General features: G+C 42.2%; 1 protein-coding gene across 2 annotated transcripts in view; it reads right to left on the bottom strand.

The window, feature by feature from the left end:
* The window catches only part of LOC100543551 (alpha-2-macroglobulin), a 51,030-nt gene that overhangs the window by 6,363 nt on the left and 27,140 nt on the right, over positions 1-17,527 (bottom strand). For both annotated transcript variants that reach the window (XM_085234641.1, XM_010726578.4), the window contains 20 exons: positions 16,574-16,658; positions 15,662-15,785; positions 14,364-14,478; positions 14,025-14,134; positions 13,408-13,566; positions 11,850-12,077; positions 11,432-11,495; positions 10,825-10,967; positions 9,145-9,294; positions 8,329-8,499; positions 7,582-7,723; positions 6,864-6,972; positions 6,330-6,558; positions 5,936-6,062; positions 5,178-5,299; positions 3,442-3,493; positions 2,608-2,691; positions 2,018-2,194; positions 1,457-1,541; positions 162-318 (listed from right to left, as the gene is read on the bottom strand). In XM_085234641.1, the coding sequence (XP_085090767.1) occupies positions 162-318; positions 1,457-1,541; positions 2,018-2,194; positions 2,608-2,691; positions 3,442-3,493; positions 5,178-5,299; positions 5,936-6,062; positions 6,330-6,558; positions 6,864-6,972; positions 7,582-7,723; positions 8,329-8,499; positions 9,145-9,294; positions 10,825-10,967; positions 11,432-11,495; positions 11,850-12,077; positions 13,408-13,566; positions 14,025-14,134; positions 14,364-14,478; positions 15,662-15,785; positions 16,574-16,658 (2,633 nt within the window). The remainder of the gene's footprint in view (positions 1-161; positions 319-1,456; positions 1,542-2,017; positions 2,195-2,607; positions 2,692-3,441; positions 3,494-5,177; positions 5,300-5,935; positions 6,063-6,329; positions 6,559-6,863; positions 6,973-7,581; positions 7,724-8,328; positions 8,500-9,144; positions 9,295-10,824; positions 10,968-11,431; positions 11,496-11,849; positions 12,078-13,407; positions 13,567-14,024; positions 14,135-14,363; positions 14,479-15,661; positions 15,786-16,573; positions 16,659-17,527) is intronic.

Here is a 17,527-nt window from a genome sequence, read left to right as displayed (position 1 = left end):
TCTTGTCATGGCAGTTACACAAAACGGCCTCTGGCTCCTTAGTCCTTGACATTGATATGGGAATTCCCCATGGGCCTGTGTGCTCAAGAAGCTCAGCTGCACCCATCTGATTTGGAGTCAAGTGCCAGCCTCACTAAGAACCAGCTAGGCAGACATGCTACCTTCATGGCATTGTTCAGGAGCATCCCAGAACTGCGGAAGCAGCCATTCTCCTTCTGATTTTGACTGAGCCAGATCAAAGCATCCTGGATGTGCTTTTCATCTATGAAGATGTAAGACCGGGCCTGGGCAAAGGACTTCAGGACAAAGGCTGTGAGCCTGTAAGGGAGATAGAACAGTGAGAAGGCTTGTGCAGGCCTGCTATCCATCCCAGGTGACAGAGCACATGTGCACTTCACTTGTCTGGAAGAAGGAAAAGAGGCTTGGGGATCTGTAGGTCAATTAGTCAGACAAGAAGTACACCTTCACCTCAAAGAATCTGCCAAAAACCTGCTTCTTGCCTTGGTTTCTTCTCTGCCTCTTGGCCCATATAAGCCTATGATCCTGTTGCATTGAGGCTACTGTTTTGAGGACTTCAGATTGTTAATGTGTATCCAAACAAATGTCTTTGGAAAAAAAATAGAGCATTGCATGCCAATTAGCTCAACACCTGTATGAGAGTAATAATCAGAATAACAAGAAAGAATCAATCCATAGAAGCTTATGGTCTGCTGGCAGGACTCTCTCTCCAGATAGCCACGTCTCAGGGGCTTCCCAGAATTCTCCACATATGTCAGTAAAACCGTGGACAAAGTATAACATTTAGAAGAGCTTTTACAAAGCAGTTACGGGAAAAAAAAAACTAGGCATGTAGAGAGGCCAGTTACTCCCAGGGCACAAGTACTGCTTCAGAGACCAAAAGCAAGGTGATGAAATCATCCATTCTTACCCTTACCTAAAGCTAAAAATGCACAGTAATAATATGCTGGAGTAACTCGAGCTCTGCAGTAAATCACACTGGCAACAAACCTCTCCTCCAGACTGTCTTTTGTTTAGTAACAAACACATTTGGAAGATAACCATACAGCACTGCTTTTGGATTGTCGTCCTTTAGGAAAATACCTTTCCCAGCAGTTCTCAGCAGATCCTACTCTAGAAGAGCTGCCACTGCAACTCTTCAGCTTTCTTCATTTGGGATGTGAAATCCCTTCTCCCTTCTTTCCCAGTTTGTTTTTGTCTGTCTTTCTTGTCCATCATAGTCCTCATAGCTGCAAGGTGGGAGGAGATGCTTCATCTACATAAGTGGCTGATGCAGCCTCTTTCCTCACTTAAGAGGCAGCACAGGGCCCACAGCAGCTCTGAGAAGTCCATTGGTCTACAACTACATTTCTTATTTACCATCGGGTGGTATTTGTCATAGCTTTGTAGCTGAGAAAGAGAGCATATGGAGGAGGAACAGACAACACTGAAATCTCACCAGGTGTTCCCCAGTTGGCCATAACGTGGTCCAAAGGTACTGTAAGAGCCATCTGGGTGCTTGTAGTTCATCTGCCTCTGATAACCTGCAGAGTTAAAAAAAAAAAAAAAAAGTTAAAGCAATATTCAGAGAATGTCTGCTGAGAAGAGAAAAGCAGCTTTATCAGCGACAGTAAAACAGAGAAACAGGTTAGTCCCATCCTAGCAAATACAACCCCACCTCCATATACTGCTTATACTGCAAGAGATGCAGTATCTGCCTTTCTTCAGAAGGCGGGCAGGACACATTAACAACAAGGGACAAGCCACTGCAGCAGGTCAACTGGTACCAGTGCACTGTTCTGTTAAGGAGCAGAGCAAAGTGGGTGAAATGACTAGGTACTTTAATGCATAAGAAACAGAATAGAAAAAAAGACATGGAAGGGACTTCCCTGGCATACAGAAGAGACCATCTGAGTAAGAGACAAGCCTGTCTTTCCATATCTGGCCAGCATTTGACAGAAGCAAGCCAGACATGTTCTGAAAAAGTTCAGAGCAGAAGCAAAAGTCGCGTTCAACTCACCGCTCACTAAGTATCCAATGGCCTTGGATTTGACCTCCTCACTCAGCTGTCCGGTCTTGTTCAGATAGTCCAGGACATAGATGTTGGGTGCAAACAATACCATGTTCTGTTCACCACAACCAAATGGCATCTGGAGTAGCTGGTGCAGGTTCTGCATGGCGGTGCCCATGAGATCACCTAAGGAACAGGGAATACAAGAGGGATATTAATGAAATTCGGTGTGAGCTGCCAAAATCAGAGAGATCTAAAGAAAAACAGAAGGAGGAGGTGGCAGAAGAAAAATCTGTACTGATAACAATCCTAGAATGAAACATAGAGCAACAACAGAGAAAAAAAAAGGAGGGTAATAAGTCAACAGATAGGTCACTAGTAGAGAAACCCAAACAGAATGAGATGCAGAAAGAGCAACAAACAGAACAGAATTGAAAGGGAAAGCACTTGAGACAGAAGAGAGGAAAGGCAGGAATGAAGTGCGCTTGGAACCAGGAGAAGAATCTGTGTGAGAGCTAGGAGGCAAACACGGTCATGCAGATGGGCAGAAACAGCACGTTTCTTCCTCCCAGCAGATCCTTCCCAGGCAGATCACTCACCCAGCACTGAGAAATATGCTCTGCCTGAGTCTTGTACCACATTTGAGGGAAGCAACAGAGAAAACTTCTCTTTCACAGACTCTCCTGAGAGAAACAAGAAGAAACAGCTTCAGTGTAGTCCCAAGCTTAATGGAAGGCACAGGGCCTTCATCAGAAAAGTTTCCTCTTCCCTTCATCCCTTGCTATAAATAAGATGTCTCTGGGCCCCAAGTGAAGGGTCCTGTTCTGATTATCTAGAATCATACAAGTGTCTGAGTTGGAAGGGATCTTTAAAGGTCATTTAGTCCAACTCCCCTGCAACGAATAGGAACACCTACAGCTCTACCAGGTCGCTCAGAGTCTGGTCTAGGCTGACCTTGAATGTCTCCAGGAACGGGGCATACACCACACCTTTCTGGGCAGCTGTGCCATCATAGGAAGGCCATAGAAGATGGTCAGCAAAACTAGTAATACTACAAGTACTACTAAAATATACTAAAAATAATTGTCGTAAGCTATATTTCACACAATGAAAAATGAATTAAAATAAAAAAAATGCAAGTGGTACAAGCACAAACTTCCCCATTTGTATATTTTACGGATTACAGAACTCATTCGCTAGCTGTTCATGTTAGACTCTCCCAGCAACATCTGGCGTGAATAAGTTTTGAAGAAATTTGAATAACATAGCAATTTACTCAGAGAACGACATCTTGTCTCATTACCCCTTATAACCATTTGTAAAATATCAGTCAATCTGGGAAACGTTAGAGGCAGCGCTGTCTTCTTCCTCCAAGCGTGTCCCACTCATCACCCACACGAAAACAAATGGAGGGCAGGGAGGGAGGGCCTTACCTTTCAAACAGAGCACAGAGTTCTGAACAGTTTCCTTCTCAACTCCTTCAGGCTTGGGTGGAATGAAAGAAAATAAGAGAGGTGAGAAGTTATTGAGAAGGAAATACAGACAGAGGGATGCCTAACAAGGAAAGAGGAATAAGTAAGTGAAAAGTGAATGAACTGGAGAAGGAGAAGGAGTCACAAGCACACCCTGTAATATAAAGAAAGAACTCTGAAATACGAATCCAAGTAAAACACTCATAATCCTAAATTACTGGAAAGAACAGGAAAAGGAGAGCAACAGCACTGCAGGACTACCACGTGGGTGACCTGCAACTACTGTATGCAGTGAGGCTCCTGCATCCTTGTAACAAAAGGGCTGCAGCATTACAGTGAGTGCTTTTGTTAGCAAAAGTTCATAGCACCTCTAGAGGGCCGCTCAGAAGTCGTCTGCAGTGCTATTGATCGTAAGTTGAAGACACTTGAGGAAAAACATCTGTTGAGAATAGAAAGGGAAAATGGGCACTCTAATATCTGCTGATGCAATTGATGCAACACAGGCAAGAATTAGGGTGTTTTACGAGAAAAGTTGAGAACATCGCGTACTTCTGTCAAGTTACAGCACTCGGCATAATAATCCATGAGGGCTGCTCCAAAAGTAGTGCCTCCTATTTCATAATGTTGGCCCGCGATGTCAGGATGTTGGTGGTATGGCAGTAGGGGCTGAATTTTCCCACCAGTATTCCATTATATTTCGTTGCCATGCAACAGATGGCTACGGTGAAGCAATGTGAAACATGACATCTGACATGGAAGTGCATACGAAGAAAAGGTGTACATCTGAACAGAAAAAATTGCACCCACTGACATTCAATGGTTCTTGCAGAACATTTATGGAGACCAAGCAGTGGATCTACCACCCACCACCTCACTGCGCCAACATTTCAGCAAGACTTTTACAAGCGTGGAATGCAGGCAAGATTTTTATAAGTGCTGAATGCGCTTAATCGCTGGCAAAAATGCACAGCTACTGGTGGTGACTATGTTGAAAAATAGTATTTTGTAGCTGAGCATTTGCTCTATCAGACTGTGTTATTGTTCCTTCATGCCTGTTGTAGTTTCCATGAAATTAAACAGGAGGCATTAGTCTTGGAACAATCTACATAGCATTTTCCTATAATAAACTATACAGAACTGCCACAAAACGTTTCATTCCATACCGCCTAGTACCAGCCATGGAAAACAGATAAGCTGTAAAACTGTAACATGTTCTCACAGACTGTTATAATATTTAGAGTTTGGAAGGGGGACTTTTATTCAGACATCTAACTCCCACAGGTACTTTGAACTCCCCACCTTCACCCTGGTGCCAGACCAAAGGTGTGTAACACTCAGCATAACAGGCAGTTTGCTTGGCTACTCGACTAGCAGAGAGACAGCACGCACTGACGGGCGAACCTATTGGGTAAAGCTGTAAAGACGGCGTACTTAAACAGGAGGTAACATGAAGCAGATATAGGAAAGGGTGAATTGGACTAGGAGTCCTTTTACGGTAGAGGATGGGGAAGTTTTAAAATACAGAGTAGAAGGAGACGCACTGCACAGCTGTTAGCCTGCAGACTTTATGCATTCTTGCCAAGTATAATGGAAGACCACAGTATCAATGACACTGTGTGCTCTATCACCCAGAGCTCTGTTAAATGTGTCTAGCTTGTGAGTCAGCTTCAGCCTTCTCCTACCCACAGCCCGCATACCTCCACCAGCAGCTGCCTGATGACCGTGTCCTTCCGCCCTTTCTCAGGGGTCTCCACTATGGTGTTTCTGCACGGCTGCTGGTTCTGCAGTGCCTCCGTGCTCACCAAGAACTCCACCAGCCCTGGAGGAAACAAGTCAGTCAGTCCTGCCTAGCAGCACCATGCAGCAGGAGCTGCTGCCATTTCTGGGAGTTTTCAGCCTAGGGGCCCATCACAGACGGGCCCAGCTTCTTTCCCACGGAAGCTTAGCTATCCATATCAGAATGAATCCTGGAGCAAGTGAGCTGCACTGCCATTGAAAGGTGACTCTGTTTTGGCGCTTTTATTCACCAGAACTTAAGAGCACCATAGTGGTGGGACTCACCAGTCCCAAAGCTGTTTAGCAGTCTGCTACTCTGCATGCACACCATGACTGCCACCCCAACATGCAACAACAGCAAAAGCAAATGTGAGGGTCTCATAGGGCAATCGTCTAATCTGTGGGAGGGATGGATGGAGCTGACAAAATGTCCTTGCCAGACAGCCAGCAATGCCTATAGCTTCAGAAGATGTTGCCCAGGGGCTGTAAGATTTGATGATGTTTCTTTTAGTGCTAGATACGGCCTTGGAGTGTACCAGGCTTTACCTCCCGCTTAACCTCAGATGATACACACACTGCAGTATTTTCCAGGAAACTGTAGCTCTAACTTCAGATACCAAAATGGGAGAACAGCACAGAGAATTCCTTCCTGCAGTTTTCAGCATTCCTCGACTTTTACCTAGAGATTTGGGAGTCACCAGCCAAGCCACTGTTTTCCTCTCGTTCTCGCAGAGACAATAAGAGTCTTCCTCCTTTTCCACTGGAATAGCCAGAAATTGAGTAGACTGAGCCAGAATCACACTGACCTGCCATTTGTAGAGAGGTGTAATCAAGGAATGATCTTGAGAGAAAGGGAGAAGACAGAGTGCTAGGAAAAATTAGCAATTTCTTCTGTAGCAAAGGAGCAGGAAGCTGGAGTTGTATGTGGGCATTTCCAGCATGTTGAAGGTATAACATAAGAATTTCAGGGAGGAAGGGGTCTAAGGCTAGTCAGAGATAAGAAAGAAGGCTAGGTGTAGGCAAAGAGTATACAAGAAGGTACAGGTATGAAGAAGGATTTAAGTCTTCCTTACTCTGATGCAGGCTGTCAGGTAGTTGAAAACAGTGGCTTTCAGTGTGAAGGCCTCACCACGCACTACAGAGTAAGGTAGGGTGAGCTCTACAAAAAAAGGCTGGAAGGCTCTGAGGGACACTGTTGGTGACAGGCCAAAGCCTGTGTCTGGGGACATGCAGAATGCACTGGCTTTCCATTCAGTGATGGTGTCAGGGATGGTCACATCTAGTTCAGCATTTCCCTCAGAGCTGGTGAGGGACAGAGAAAAAGGATATAAGGGTGATTATCTATGATCTTCTGAACAGAAATTCCTTTGTGAATGAGGGGGCACAGTATTCACCATAGGGCACTCCACATTTTCTTCCGAACTCACTACTACAGTCTGGACAAACCTAACCGCAGCCAGAAGTAGTTCCTTTTCAAAGGATTGTCAAGTGATTTCTGCAAATAATTAAGGACTTATTTTCTTTTAAAAGGCTTGGAAAACAAGGGATTTATGTTTTCATCTCTTTTCATTATAAAAGTACGGAAGGAATCTGCCCAAATCACTCACCTTATAGATACTAAACTCCATATCCATGTTTCTGGGAAATACTTTCGTATTGTCTCTGTCACCTCTTCAGGAGTGCTGGATGTTGCATGGATTCTACTAGAATCTAGGGCTGATAATTCCAAACAAACAAGATCTACATCAGCATCGTGCCTTGCTCTAAGAAAGTGGCAGGCTACCTAACAATCAGAAGCTACACTGGTAGCACCAGTACCATGAACAGTGATCTTCAGGGTTTATTAGCAAGGCTAGCCCTTCATTATTACCCACTGGTCTCCAGCCAACCTCACAGTGTGTGGGACAGCATTTCATGAAGTAAAAGTGAGTAGCTTGGAGGAAGCAGCTGTTTCTGATATTGTGTGCTTGGCTCTGACAAAAGGAAGTAGAAATCCACCAAAACAGATGAAGTTTAAAAGTTCTTAACTAACTAATCATTTTTAATACTTTGGGCAAACTCATTTCTATATTTAGATAAAACTGTGTAGCTGGAGACCTGACATCTAACGTTGAGTTATGAAAGCTTGTCTGTAGGCCTTCACAACCCAGCAAAAGTGACATGCCCCACAAAGACATGCTGAAGTTGACATCTAAGGACCCACCACTTCAGTACTCCTTCTAAGATCTCAGCCCACAACCCCAGCTCTTATTTAAGTATTCACCCCAGAATACAGACAGGATCTCAGTTCATAACAGAAGTGATAGCTAGGCCCAGTTCCCTTACCACCTGTCCTCAGTGCATACATAGGTGCTCCAGCCAGGCCTTCACTTGCTATAATGCGACTTTGTGCAGGCATGTGACTCTCAGTGCTGCAATACCAAGGTTTCTTCACCTTGGAATTTGTGAAAACCTTTAAACCCATTTCCTATGGGAGAGAAACAGAACATGTTTCTGGGTATTCACTCCTATTGAGGTTTACACAGTAGATATATTGTTCATACTTCACTGCCTCAAAAGTAAAAATTGTATTGCCTGTGGATTGGAGCCTAAGATGACCCTCTCAGTCCTGGTCCTGAGTGGCTCAGAAATGCTAAAGGATAGATCTCTTGACTTTAGGATACTAGTTGCAGTCCGATTCCAGTCTAGGGCTCAGGATGAGCCAGGGATTAGATACGAAGTCTCTTCTCTGGATGGAAACATTTGTGACTACAGTGCTGCTCAAGGATATACTGATTTATTTGGGGTAACTGTAATAGTGCAGAATTTTTTAACTTGAGTTAGAACCTCAATTCAATCTAACCTCAAATTTTTTCACGTAAAAAGAAAACTTTGAGATTGATGAGTTCAAGTTAGGAACACAGCTGATAAGACAGGTGAAGCTTATAACTTTTACTTGCCTCTGGATAAAAATCAGTGTTTGACCACTGAGATTCACAAGTCCTTCCCTTATTATGTTGCATCATGCAACAGAAGGCATTCTTTCTCATTCCTTCTCCCATTCTACTCCCCAGCCTTACTAGAGGGCTATACCTTTAGAATGCTGTAAGTGTCATCTTCATTCATCTCCACTACTGGAGAATAGGTGATCCCATTCAGAATTATTTTCTTCAAGGGTACACAGTCTTCTAGGGGCTCCTCCAAGAGCACATCTGTACCATGGTGATAGTCATGCAGTTCCTTCACTGGCAGCAAGCTATATACCTGAGCAGAAAAAGCCAAGATATTTTGCATTTTTCAGTATCCACTGTCACAAAACACTGCTAAAGAATTTTGATGCAAGCATCATAACAATCAAATCCACACAGCCATTGTCCTCCCTGCAGTGGGTGCAATGGGAAACTATGAGTCTAAAAAGACACCTGAATTTGGAGATACCGACTCTTTTCTTATAAACAGCATGTTAGTCTGGTTATTACAGCTCAAATATATCAAAAATTACAGTGGCCGGCTCAGTTACTGTCCTTTTTACCTTTCCAGGTAAAGGGCATTTGTTGCTCAGCATAAGGGGAATAAACCCTCTGACATTCTAGATGCTACTCCAACAAAATATGTCCATGGCTGTAAAGAATACCTAAAAAATAAACATTAAACACAGGACAGCTTTTGGTTCCTGGACATGCAAAGCAGCCTCGTTAAGAGGGTTTCCCAGTTACCATACCTAGAGTCATGTAAAATCACTAACAAACAATTGCTGCTCAGTTCTCGGCTTTTTGCCTGCTGAAGGAAGATGAGAAGCTGCACAGGACAGCATTTCTGTGTCAGCACTAACAAGGTTTGTTCACTATTTCCACTGAGCTGCTCTTGCCCTGACCAGACTTTGAGATGCTACATAGGATAAGTACTTACCAAGCTGGGTGACAGATCAGCTTCAGGCTTCATGAGGAGGACACTCCTGTCCACAGCACGGACAGCACAAAGGGATTTTGGGGAGGCTCTGAACAGTAAATGAGTGTCAGAAGAAGGCAGGCCTTCAGAAGGAGAGAAGCTCAAGCCCACCTGCAGCCATAGGAAAAATTATGTTACAGATGCCCTAACATAGCAAGATACCAGTTGAGTGCATTAGTCCCAACCTTATGAATCCCACACACATCTGCACATGCAAACATCCATCCTGTGCTTCCGCATAAACAGGTTTCTTTCTCAAAGTGGTAGAGGAATGAGCCCTAGAAGTTCTTAGCAATTTAATTATCATAATTGTTTAAGATTGTTAAGGCATTTGGGGGTTTTACAGCCACTGTGAACATTGATATAATTCCACATAGTGGCTATATCTGTTCAGGCAGCTGGTCTTGAAAGAAATTCATTCTCTGTGCTGCATCCAGACATTGCCTGTGAGAATACAACATACCTGCAATGATCTTGGTTGGCAGATTCTCTCATAACATAAAAAACAGTGATGTCTTGGAGCAGTATTGTAATACGGACTGGCTGAAAATGATTCTGAAGAACTAGCTTGTTGTTGAGGCTAGCTAAATTAGTGTAGCTTCCCCAGAATCCAACTCATAACTCAAATGACCCCCTAGTAAACTCTGCTCTGCAAAGTTTTGCTAACTTAAGTTGCTTTCATCTTTATCTCACATGATTTTGCAATGACTGTCCTGCATAGATTTTTCAGTTCTCAGCAGTATGAAACCCTCCTGTGACATACACCAATCAAAATATTTTTAGAGTAAACATGTTCACTGAATAAACAGCACTAGCTGCCAGTCTCCCTCATGTCCCAGCTGGACCATGGCATGCCTTTTGCTGACACTCACCATCTCTCCCAAAGTGGTCTCAACTTTGAGAATGCAAAAACAATATTCTTAACGAAATGACCTAACAAGGAATCTAGCAAACTTGTTACTAGAAAAAAATGACTAACACAGAGATGGCCCAAAGACTGTCCTAGATAGAATGACATCAGCTTTGTATCCAGGCTGCTTTTGGAGAGGAAAGCAATACCTAAGCACATGTATTACTTGGTACTTGATGTCTGACCAGATATTAATACAGCATGTAAAGTGGCATCTAAAATATAAATAAAATTCATGTATCCAACATCCTACAGTGAAATCAATCTCAAGAACTCATTTAGCTTGGCTTTTAGTGAGACAAGGCACTGCCTTTAGCAGGGCCTTTCTATTATTTTTAAGTTATACTGAGCAACATAGAGCTGCTCATACATCACTTTACTATTCTGCATAAAGAATATTTGGGGCCATAAGAGGATCATGGTCCACATGTTCACAGGCAGCTTTATTTTTCTGCCCTCTTTCAGCTTTTTCAGTCTCACTAGTGCTATTAAAGTTCTCACCTCCACTTATTTAGAACAGAAATTACAAGATGACATATATAGGAGTTGAAAAATACTGTAAGTATTAGACATGCCTACTGGGTTTGGGCAGAGAAACCACCTACGACAATTGATTGGTGGCTTATTCGGTGTCAGTAAATCTAAATAAATGAGCTTGATCAGGCTAAATAAAAAAATATATAGTGGCCAGGCTATAGTGTAACTACTCTCTCAAACAAGTGGTCACTTACCTTATTGTTGAAACATTTTTCTATGTTGAACTTTGTTGAATCTGCAATCACTTCCCTGCTGGGGGTAACAGTATAGACAAGCACTTGGGCCACAGGAGCTAAGTCAGCTTCCACAGACAGCTGTAGTATGAAGACACCACTGACTAGCAAACAAAACAAGAGCAAAAAGTTGAAGTACAGGAAAACTCCTCTTGGATCAGCCAAATTTCCAAGTTTTCCTTCATGCTGAACTTCATCCTAGTGAAAATGAAACTATGATTCTAACTAGGATGAATTTGTTCTGAATTTGTTCTCACAGAGATAAGTAAGTCTCAGTGTCTGATTATATAAGCAAGCTGAACTTTAGTTCAGATTCTAAAAACAGACCACCAGACTGTGTCTCCTCCGTGCACTGGAGTCCCAGAAATACATTGTTAATAAAAAGAGAAGTGGCACAAAGGCTAAAACAAATCTATGCAAAAACCGAGTAAACAGAAAAGAAAGTTCGAACTCTTCCAACAGCACAGAGAAGTGGATCCCTGCATTCCCCAAGGAGGTAGGTTGTGTGTCTGCCACAGTTGCATAATCCCCCAAGTCAGAGACAATTTGTGAGGGGAGGGAAACATACCACTTTCCTTGTCCAAATCCAGAATTCTGGTGCCTGCTTGCTTAATGATTCCCTTGGCCATCACCTGAAAGAAATGAGAAATCCTGCAGTGCTTGAGCTTATGCATGAAATAAACCTTAAGAGATTGGAGAGTAGATCTGAGAAGAAAGCAAGAGAGATCTATGTGTGAGCAATAGATAGCTAATTGCAACCTGCTCAGCTACCTTCTGTAGCAGAGTCCCAGTGGTCACCAGGGGGCACGTGGGACATTCTCACTCTTCTGCTCCAAATGTTTACACTCATTTTACTGGGAAAAGAATATGTGGAGGATGATGGGGAAGTGTTTAAAGCCTGCTGCCATAAACCACTGTTTCCAACTCCACCTCTTTCCTCCACAATTGCCAGTGACATCCTGGCTGTATGAGAAGTGCAAACTTACCAGGTAGTAAAACATGATTTTCTTCCTTTCTCTTACAGCCTCTGGTGTAAGGATATAGTGAACCCGGACCTCAGCTGAGGAGCCACAGCTTAGTGTCTCAGACGTGGGCTCAATTTTGAGGAAGCTCTTACTAGGGGAGTAAAAGCGCTTTAGGCGGAGATAACCATCTTCATAATTTGGATTAACCCATGAATGGTCATAGCAGTAGGAGTGTGTTTTATGAGTTGCCTGGAAAAGCAGAAAATAGGTTAGATATTAGGAGGAAGTTTTTTCACACAGAAGATGGTGACACACTGCAACAGGTTGCCCAAGGAGGTTGTGGATGCCCCATCCCTGAAGGCATTCAAGGCCAGGATGGATGTGGCTCTGGGCAGCCCAGTGATTGGCAACCCTGTCCACAGCAGAGGAGTTGAAATGGATGATCTCTGAGGTCCTTTTCAACCCAGGCCATTCTGTGATTATATTATATGATTCTAAGAAAATACATTTTTTTTTTGTACTTAAATAAAACAGTATTCTACCAAAACAAAACAAAAAACAACAATAACAAAACAAACAAACAAAAATAAACCACAACAACAAAAAACAAACAAACATGACTCTGGAAGATATAAGACAGGGCAGTGGTATTCTAAATAACTAATTGAGAATTATTCACTTCCAGTGAAGCTGAGGATTGTCTCAGTTGTTTGCTTACTATCAGTAACACCTCAAGGGCTCTTTACCCTAATATCTTGCCTTCTCTAATTATCAGTTTGTTTAAAGAGAAAATAAGCTTTTCTTTACCCACAGGCACATTGTGGTAACTTCTGGATAATTTTTAATGGTTTTATTCTGTGGCAAGAGAATTGTACGGAGAAAATATAATTATAGATAATATAATTAAAACAATAATAATAAATAAAAATAATTAAAATAATATAATTATAGACAAACTGCCCTATTCCAAGGTGAAACACTGGAAAATGTGCATATTGAATTTTTCAGCAGCACTTATTTTGTCCAGATAAATGGCCTCTACACTAGAGAAAGAATTTTTGTGAATGATTCACTAATTTTCACTTTTTTTCTATTTATGGTAGGAAAAAATAAAAATAAAAAGAAGAATGAGAACAGCTTAGAAATATGGGATGTTAAATTAAACCCTGACAGATGCTTAGATGATACACCTGGGAAATCATTTAATTGAAAAGACAGTGAAGCACTAGAAGCACTCTGCTACAGAATATTTTTAAGAAAAGGTTAGAAATATCCTTGTTATAGATCTGTCTAAATAGGGTTGGTGACATCTTGGAGCAGAATGGACTACATGTTCTTATGATTTTTCTTCTAAACCTATCTGCTATTGCCAAGCGTAAATCAAATACAAGTTAAGCGTAATTGTCACATGGAAACCTAGTTTGCTGCATGGCTATTCCCACCACAGTGATGGCAAGACTGGTACAACCAATCAGGAGCAAGAAGCTAAGCGCTTTTGCACTTATAGGAGAAACTTAAGAAGTAATCTCCCACTCCCAAGTCCTGCTGGTTAATTCATCACCTTCTCTGCCCCACTCACTCTAATTCCAACAGAATCGATGTACAATGTGGAAGTGTTCAAGGCAAATAGTGCCCTGCCCTCTTCATTTGTTGTGTAGTTCATTTCCTGGCCTCCTTGTAAGGAAATCCTCACAGTTTCATTGGCAATTGGAGCACCAGACCCATCCACAAGTTTAACCTGTAGGAGTAAAAACAGAATGATACAGGACAGCAATGCCTGCCACCTGTACAGATTGATATGTCACAAAAGTGAGGATGTTGGGTCTGCCTTGAGACAGAGAAGTTTCCACTGCATTTTACATGTACATTACATGTTCCAAGGAGAGCTGCAGATTTTCTGAATCTTTTTTATCTCCACCTCTGTGTCAGAAGAGTGGACACAAACTGACATGCATTAACATCAAGTAAGGCCTCTTACTAAGCAGGAGACCAGAGAAGCAGAACTTGAAACCAAGAATATTGGGTTGTGCTCTCAGCTGCTATTCTCTGGTTACAGAACTTGCAAAGTAGTGGAAGCCCTCAGGCATTAGCTGTACTGAGCTCCAGAATCTTTGCAGAGGTAGGCAAATATCCACCCAGGAGATTCAGTAACATGATTGTTAAGCATTCATGATACTCACTTCTCAGTTTTCCTACCTGCCCAAAGAAGGGGATTCCAGGTTTGTAGTAGGAATCTGAGTTCTCAAAGGTAATTTTGCTGATGGTAGTCGTGATCTCAGAGAAGCTTGCTCCAGTCAACACAATTCCTGCAAGAAGCATGAAGGATTGATTTGCGTCTCCCTGAAGTAAAAGTAAAATATATACCATACCAGCTCTCCTTTGCTGGACAACCATTTAGTTGGTGCTCTTGGAACCTGGGCAGGAAAGTTTTAAAATTCCAGAACTGGGACTCTACTCCTTCCTCTTACTTGGCAGTCTGCTCTGCTGGTATCTCCTGGGCTTATTATCTGGTTCTTTGATCCAGATCATTCATACCTGTTTCCTCCTCTTCAATCCTAGCATCCACATGGAGCTTGTTCTCATATCCAATTCTCTTGAGCTGGAATAACTTGGTTTTTACCAGTTTAGAAATGCAGCCATGGTTGTCTGTCTTTTGGAAGAAAAAAAAAATAATAATATTACAGTCTCATGTACTGTAATGTTTATCTAACATAATGATCCCATCACTGTGTGCTACCTTGAAATGGAAGAGAAGCCCATAAGTTCATAGGTCATTCTCTTCTTTGTTTTTATCAAAACTGGAAAACACCCATAAAGAACTTCAGAATTGAGCATTCTGAAGTACCTGCAGGAACATCAAAGCTAAGAACTTGCAATTTTTTATTTGTGTGTGTATGAAGTTTGGAATTCTTGATTCTCTTGATACTGAAGCACAGGGAATTATTCACGTGTATGCCACGCAGAAAGTGTTTGCCAAAAGACAGGCACATTAGAATATAGCTGCTGACTTAAAATGCACAAGTTTGAGTGCTACATAAACCATACATAAAGACTGTATGTGTATAAAGAAGAAAATGGCTAGAAATGTATCCAGTGCTTGCCATCTCTTATTAGCATCTTCATGTCCAAGGCAGGTCTCTACAATAAAGGGAGGAGCTACTTGGAACAGAGGAATACTGCAGTGTTCCTATTTCTGTTAGCATGGATAACAGCAGCAGAGACAATTGCAGGAATGATGCCATAGCATACTGTAAGGACCACCCTCTTTTCTGCTTGCTCTATTATCCTGGTTCATTTCCACAACTGCTATTACCTCTGTTTCTGTCAGTTAAGTTAGCACTGGCGCACTTGTCCATGCTCCAAAGAGTTTTGCTCTGTAGAGCAATGTCAAGGGGATGTGGGGTGTCTCTCTGTCTTAACCGCTGCTCCTAAATTCATGTTTCTTTCCTCTTTCCTTAAGCTGCATCACCCCTCCCCCAGTTTCTGTTCCTTTCTTGCCTCAAAGAACAGCTTTGATGAGCTAGCTGCTCATCTTTTCTATCTTTTAGTCCCTTATATTCTCTAATCTACTGAGTTGTTTTTTTTTCTTTACTCTTCCTTCTATATCACTTTCTCACTTAAATGCACATCTTGCTTACTACACAGACCTTTCACATTTCAACTTACATCCAATCTTCTTTCCTTCTTCAGGCTTCCTTAAAATATATGGAATCACTCCCCTCTTCACACTCATGTTTCTACACACTGTAGCAGAGCAAATTTATACCTACAAGGCAGGCTCAATAAACAACATTTTCTCCTATCACTCCACCTGGTGAATACTCAAAACTCACCTGTCCGGAGAATTCATCGCATACTGCCTTGGCCTCTTCACCATAGCAAGCAGTGGCTGGGTATTCAAATTTCCTGCAGACACGAAAGCTCACATGGCCAGGAACAGGCTTGCCAAATGTGTATCTATAAGCAGAGAGGACAGAAAAAACAGAGCTATTATCAGTGTAAGAGAGGTGGAGGAAAATGTTTAGCTCATCACAGGTGGAGCCAGAATTTTTCCCTAGAACTGCCTCCAAGATATAGTAGGCTAATTGTACCAAGTAAAAGGCATCAAGAAATTTGGTAACATTTTAGAATCAATGCTGGCAATGAGCCTAAGATTCAGTACAGCACTGAATCTTATAATTCTGATTGAATTCCTGGGAATTATTTACCATAATGCTTATTCATTGACAGTACGCCTAGATTCAGAGAACATGATGCAAGTATCTACCCTACCACCTAATTCTGATGCAACTGTTTATGTATGCAATGGGTTTTTCAGCTCATTTTTCATCCCATTCTGTGTCTTTTCCTGCAAGATGCATGTAGAATACGCCATGTAGAATCAAATGATGTGGCCCAGGGGACACATGACATGTTTTTTTTTATGTAGAAGACACAGATAAAAATGCCATTCTCAGCTAAACTAAATAGAAGACCTCTTCTCCAGCACTGCAGCTGATCTTACATCCTCTATGACTTTTATATAAAAGACTGTAAAAATACTCCCCCCCAAAAAACAGAACAAATACTCCAAAGTAGCCTAAGCAATAATTTTGTAAAGTGTTTTCACTAATGGTTTGAATAGCCTTATTGGTCCTGGCACCTCAAGAATGATTGAGAAATGTAATAAAACCTCTCAGCTAGACTTCAGTAATGCTAAAATAAAACCTGAAACAAAGAAGTATTGAAAGAAGAATGATACTCACAGACCACAAACTGTCACCTTCAGCTTCTCATCAAGAATGGTGATAACCTTGGGCATTTTCACTGTTACTTCAAATTTTGGAAGCACTGCAGCAAAACCAATGGAGAAAAGTTTATGTGGGGGGGATTAACATAAGAATGAGACCTGAAGGCCACATAATTACAATGTCCAGAAAACCTTTTGCATCCAAGCTATCAGATTTTTGTGGCCAGTGTCATCTACACATCCCACAGAAGTCAAAGTAAACCACTGGCATTCAGCCAGCCTCTGCGCCAGGTAAGAAAACTGGTTTATGACACTTATCTATTAAAATCAAGCATCTCTTTAGGTAACACAAGGGTTATCAGTCTCATAGCAGAATGATATAGAGAGTTAAGTCAAAGTTTTCTCACAAATATTTAGAGATGGGACTGTAGCCTGATCTCTGCATCTCCAAAGCACATAGACCTTACCAGTCTGGAAAATAGGAGTAACCCAGTAGCTGCTCTGCTGACTTATGACAAGATGACCTCATATCCAAGCGCTGCTGCAGGAGAGGTCATGGACAGTGATCATCTTGGGAGAACTAGGAGCAATTCAGGACAGCGAGCTTCCAGAAGGCTCATCTGAGCTGTATGATCACGGCAGACCATGTAATGCTGGCTGCACTTGGCTTGCTGAGGTGTTCTGGACTGATCACTAGAGGTGATGTCAGGGGGAAGTAGGAGCCATGTGCAAGTTTGTACTAGAATTCCATTTCCTAGCAAGCAGACTGGACTGACACAGGACTAAGATCACCAGAGAAGGCACTGAGGCATCATGAGAGGCTTGTGGAGGAGGACAGGAAAAATTTACAGCCCCAGCCTACACCAGAAGGTCAGAACTTTGCAACTCGAGGGAGACCTAGATTCAGAGTATGACACTTAACACGTTTGTAGCCAGCTGAAGATGAGGCTGTGACTTCAATCACCTCTGA

Source organism: Meleagris gallopavo, chromosome 1, assembly GCF_905368555.1.
Source record: "Meleagris gallopavo chromosome 1, MGAL_WU_HG_1.1, whole genome shotgun sequence".
NCBI classification, from domain to species: domain Eukaryota; kingdom Metazoa; phylum Chordata; class Aves; order Galliformes; family Phasianidae; genus Meleagris; species Meleagris gallopavo.
The sequence above is the reverse complement of the archived record's forward strand: the minus strand, read 5'-3'. Positions and strand labels throughout refer to the sequence as shown.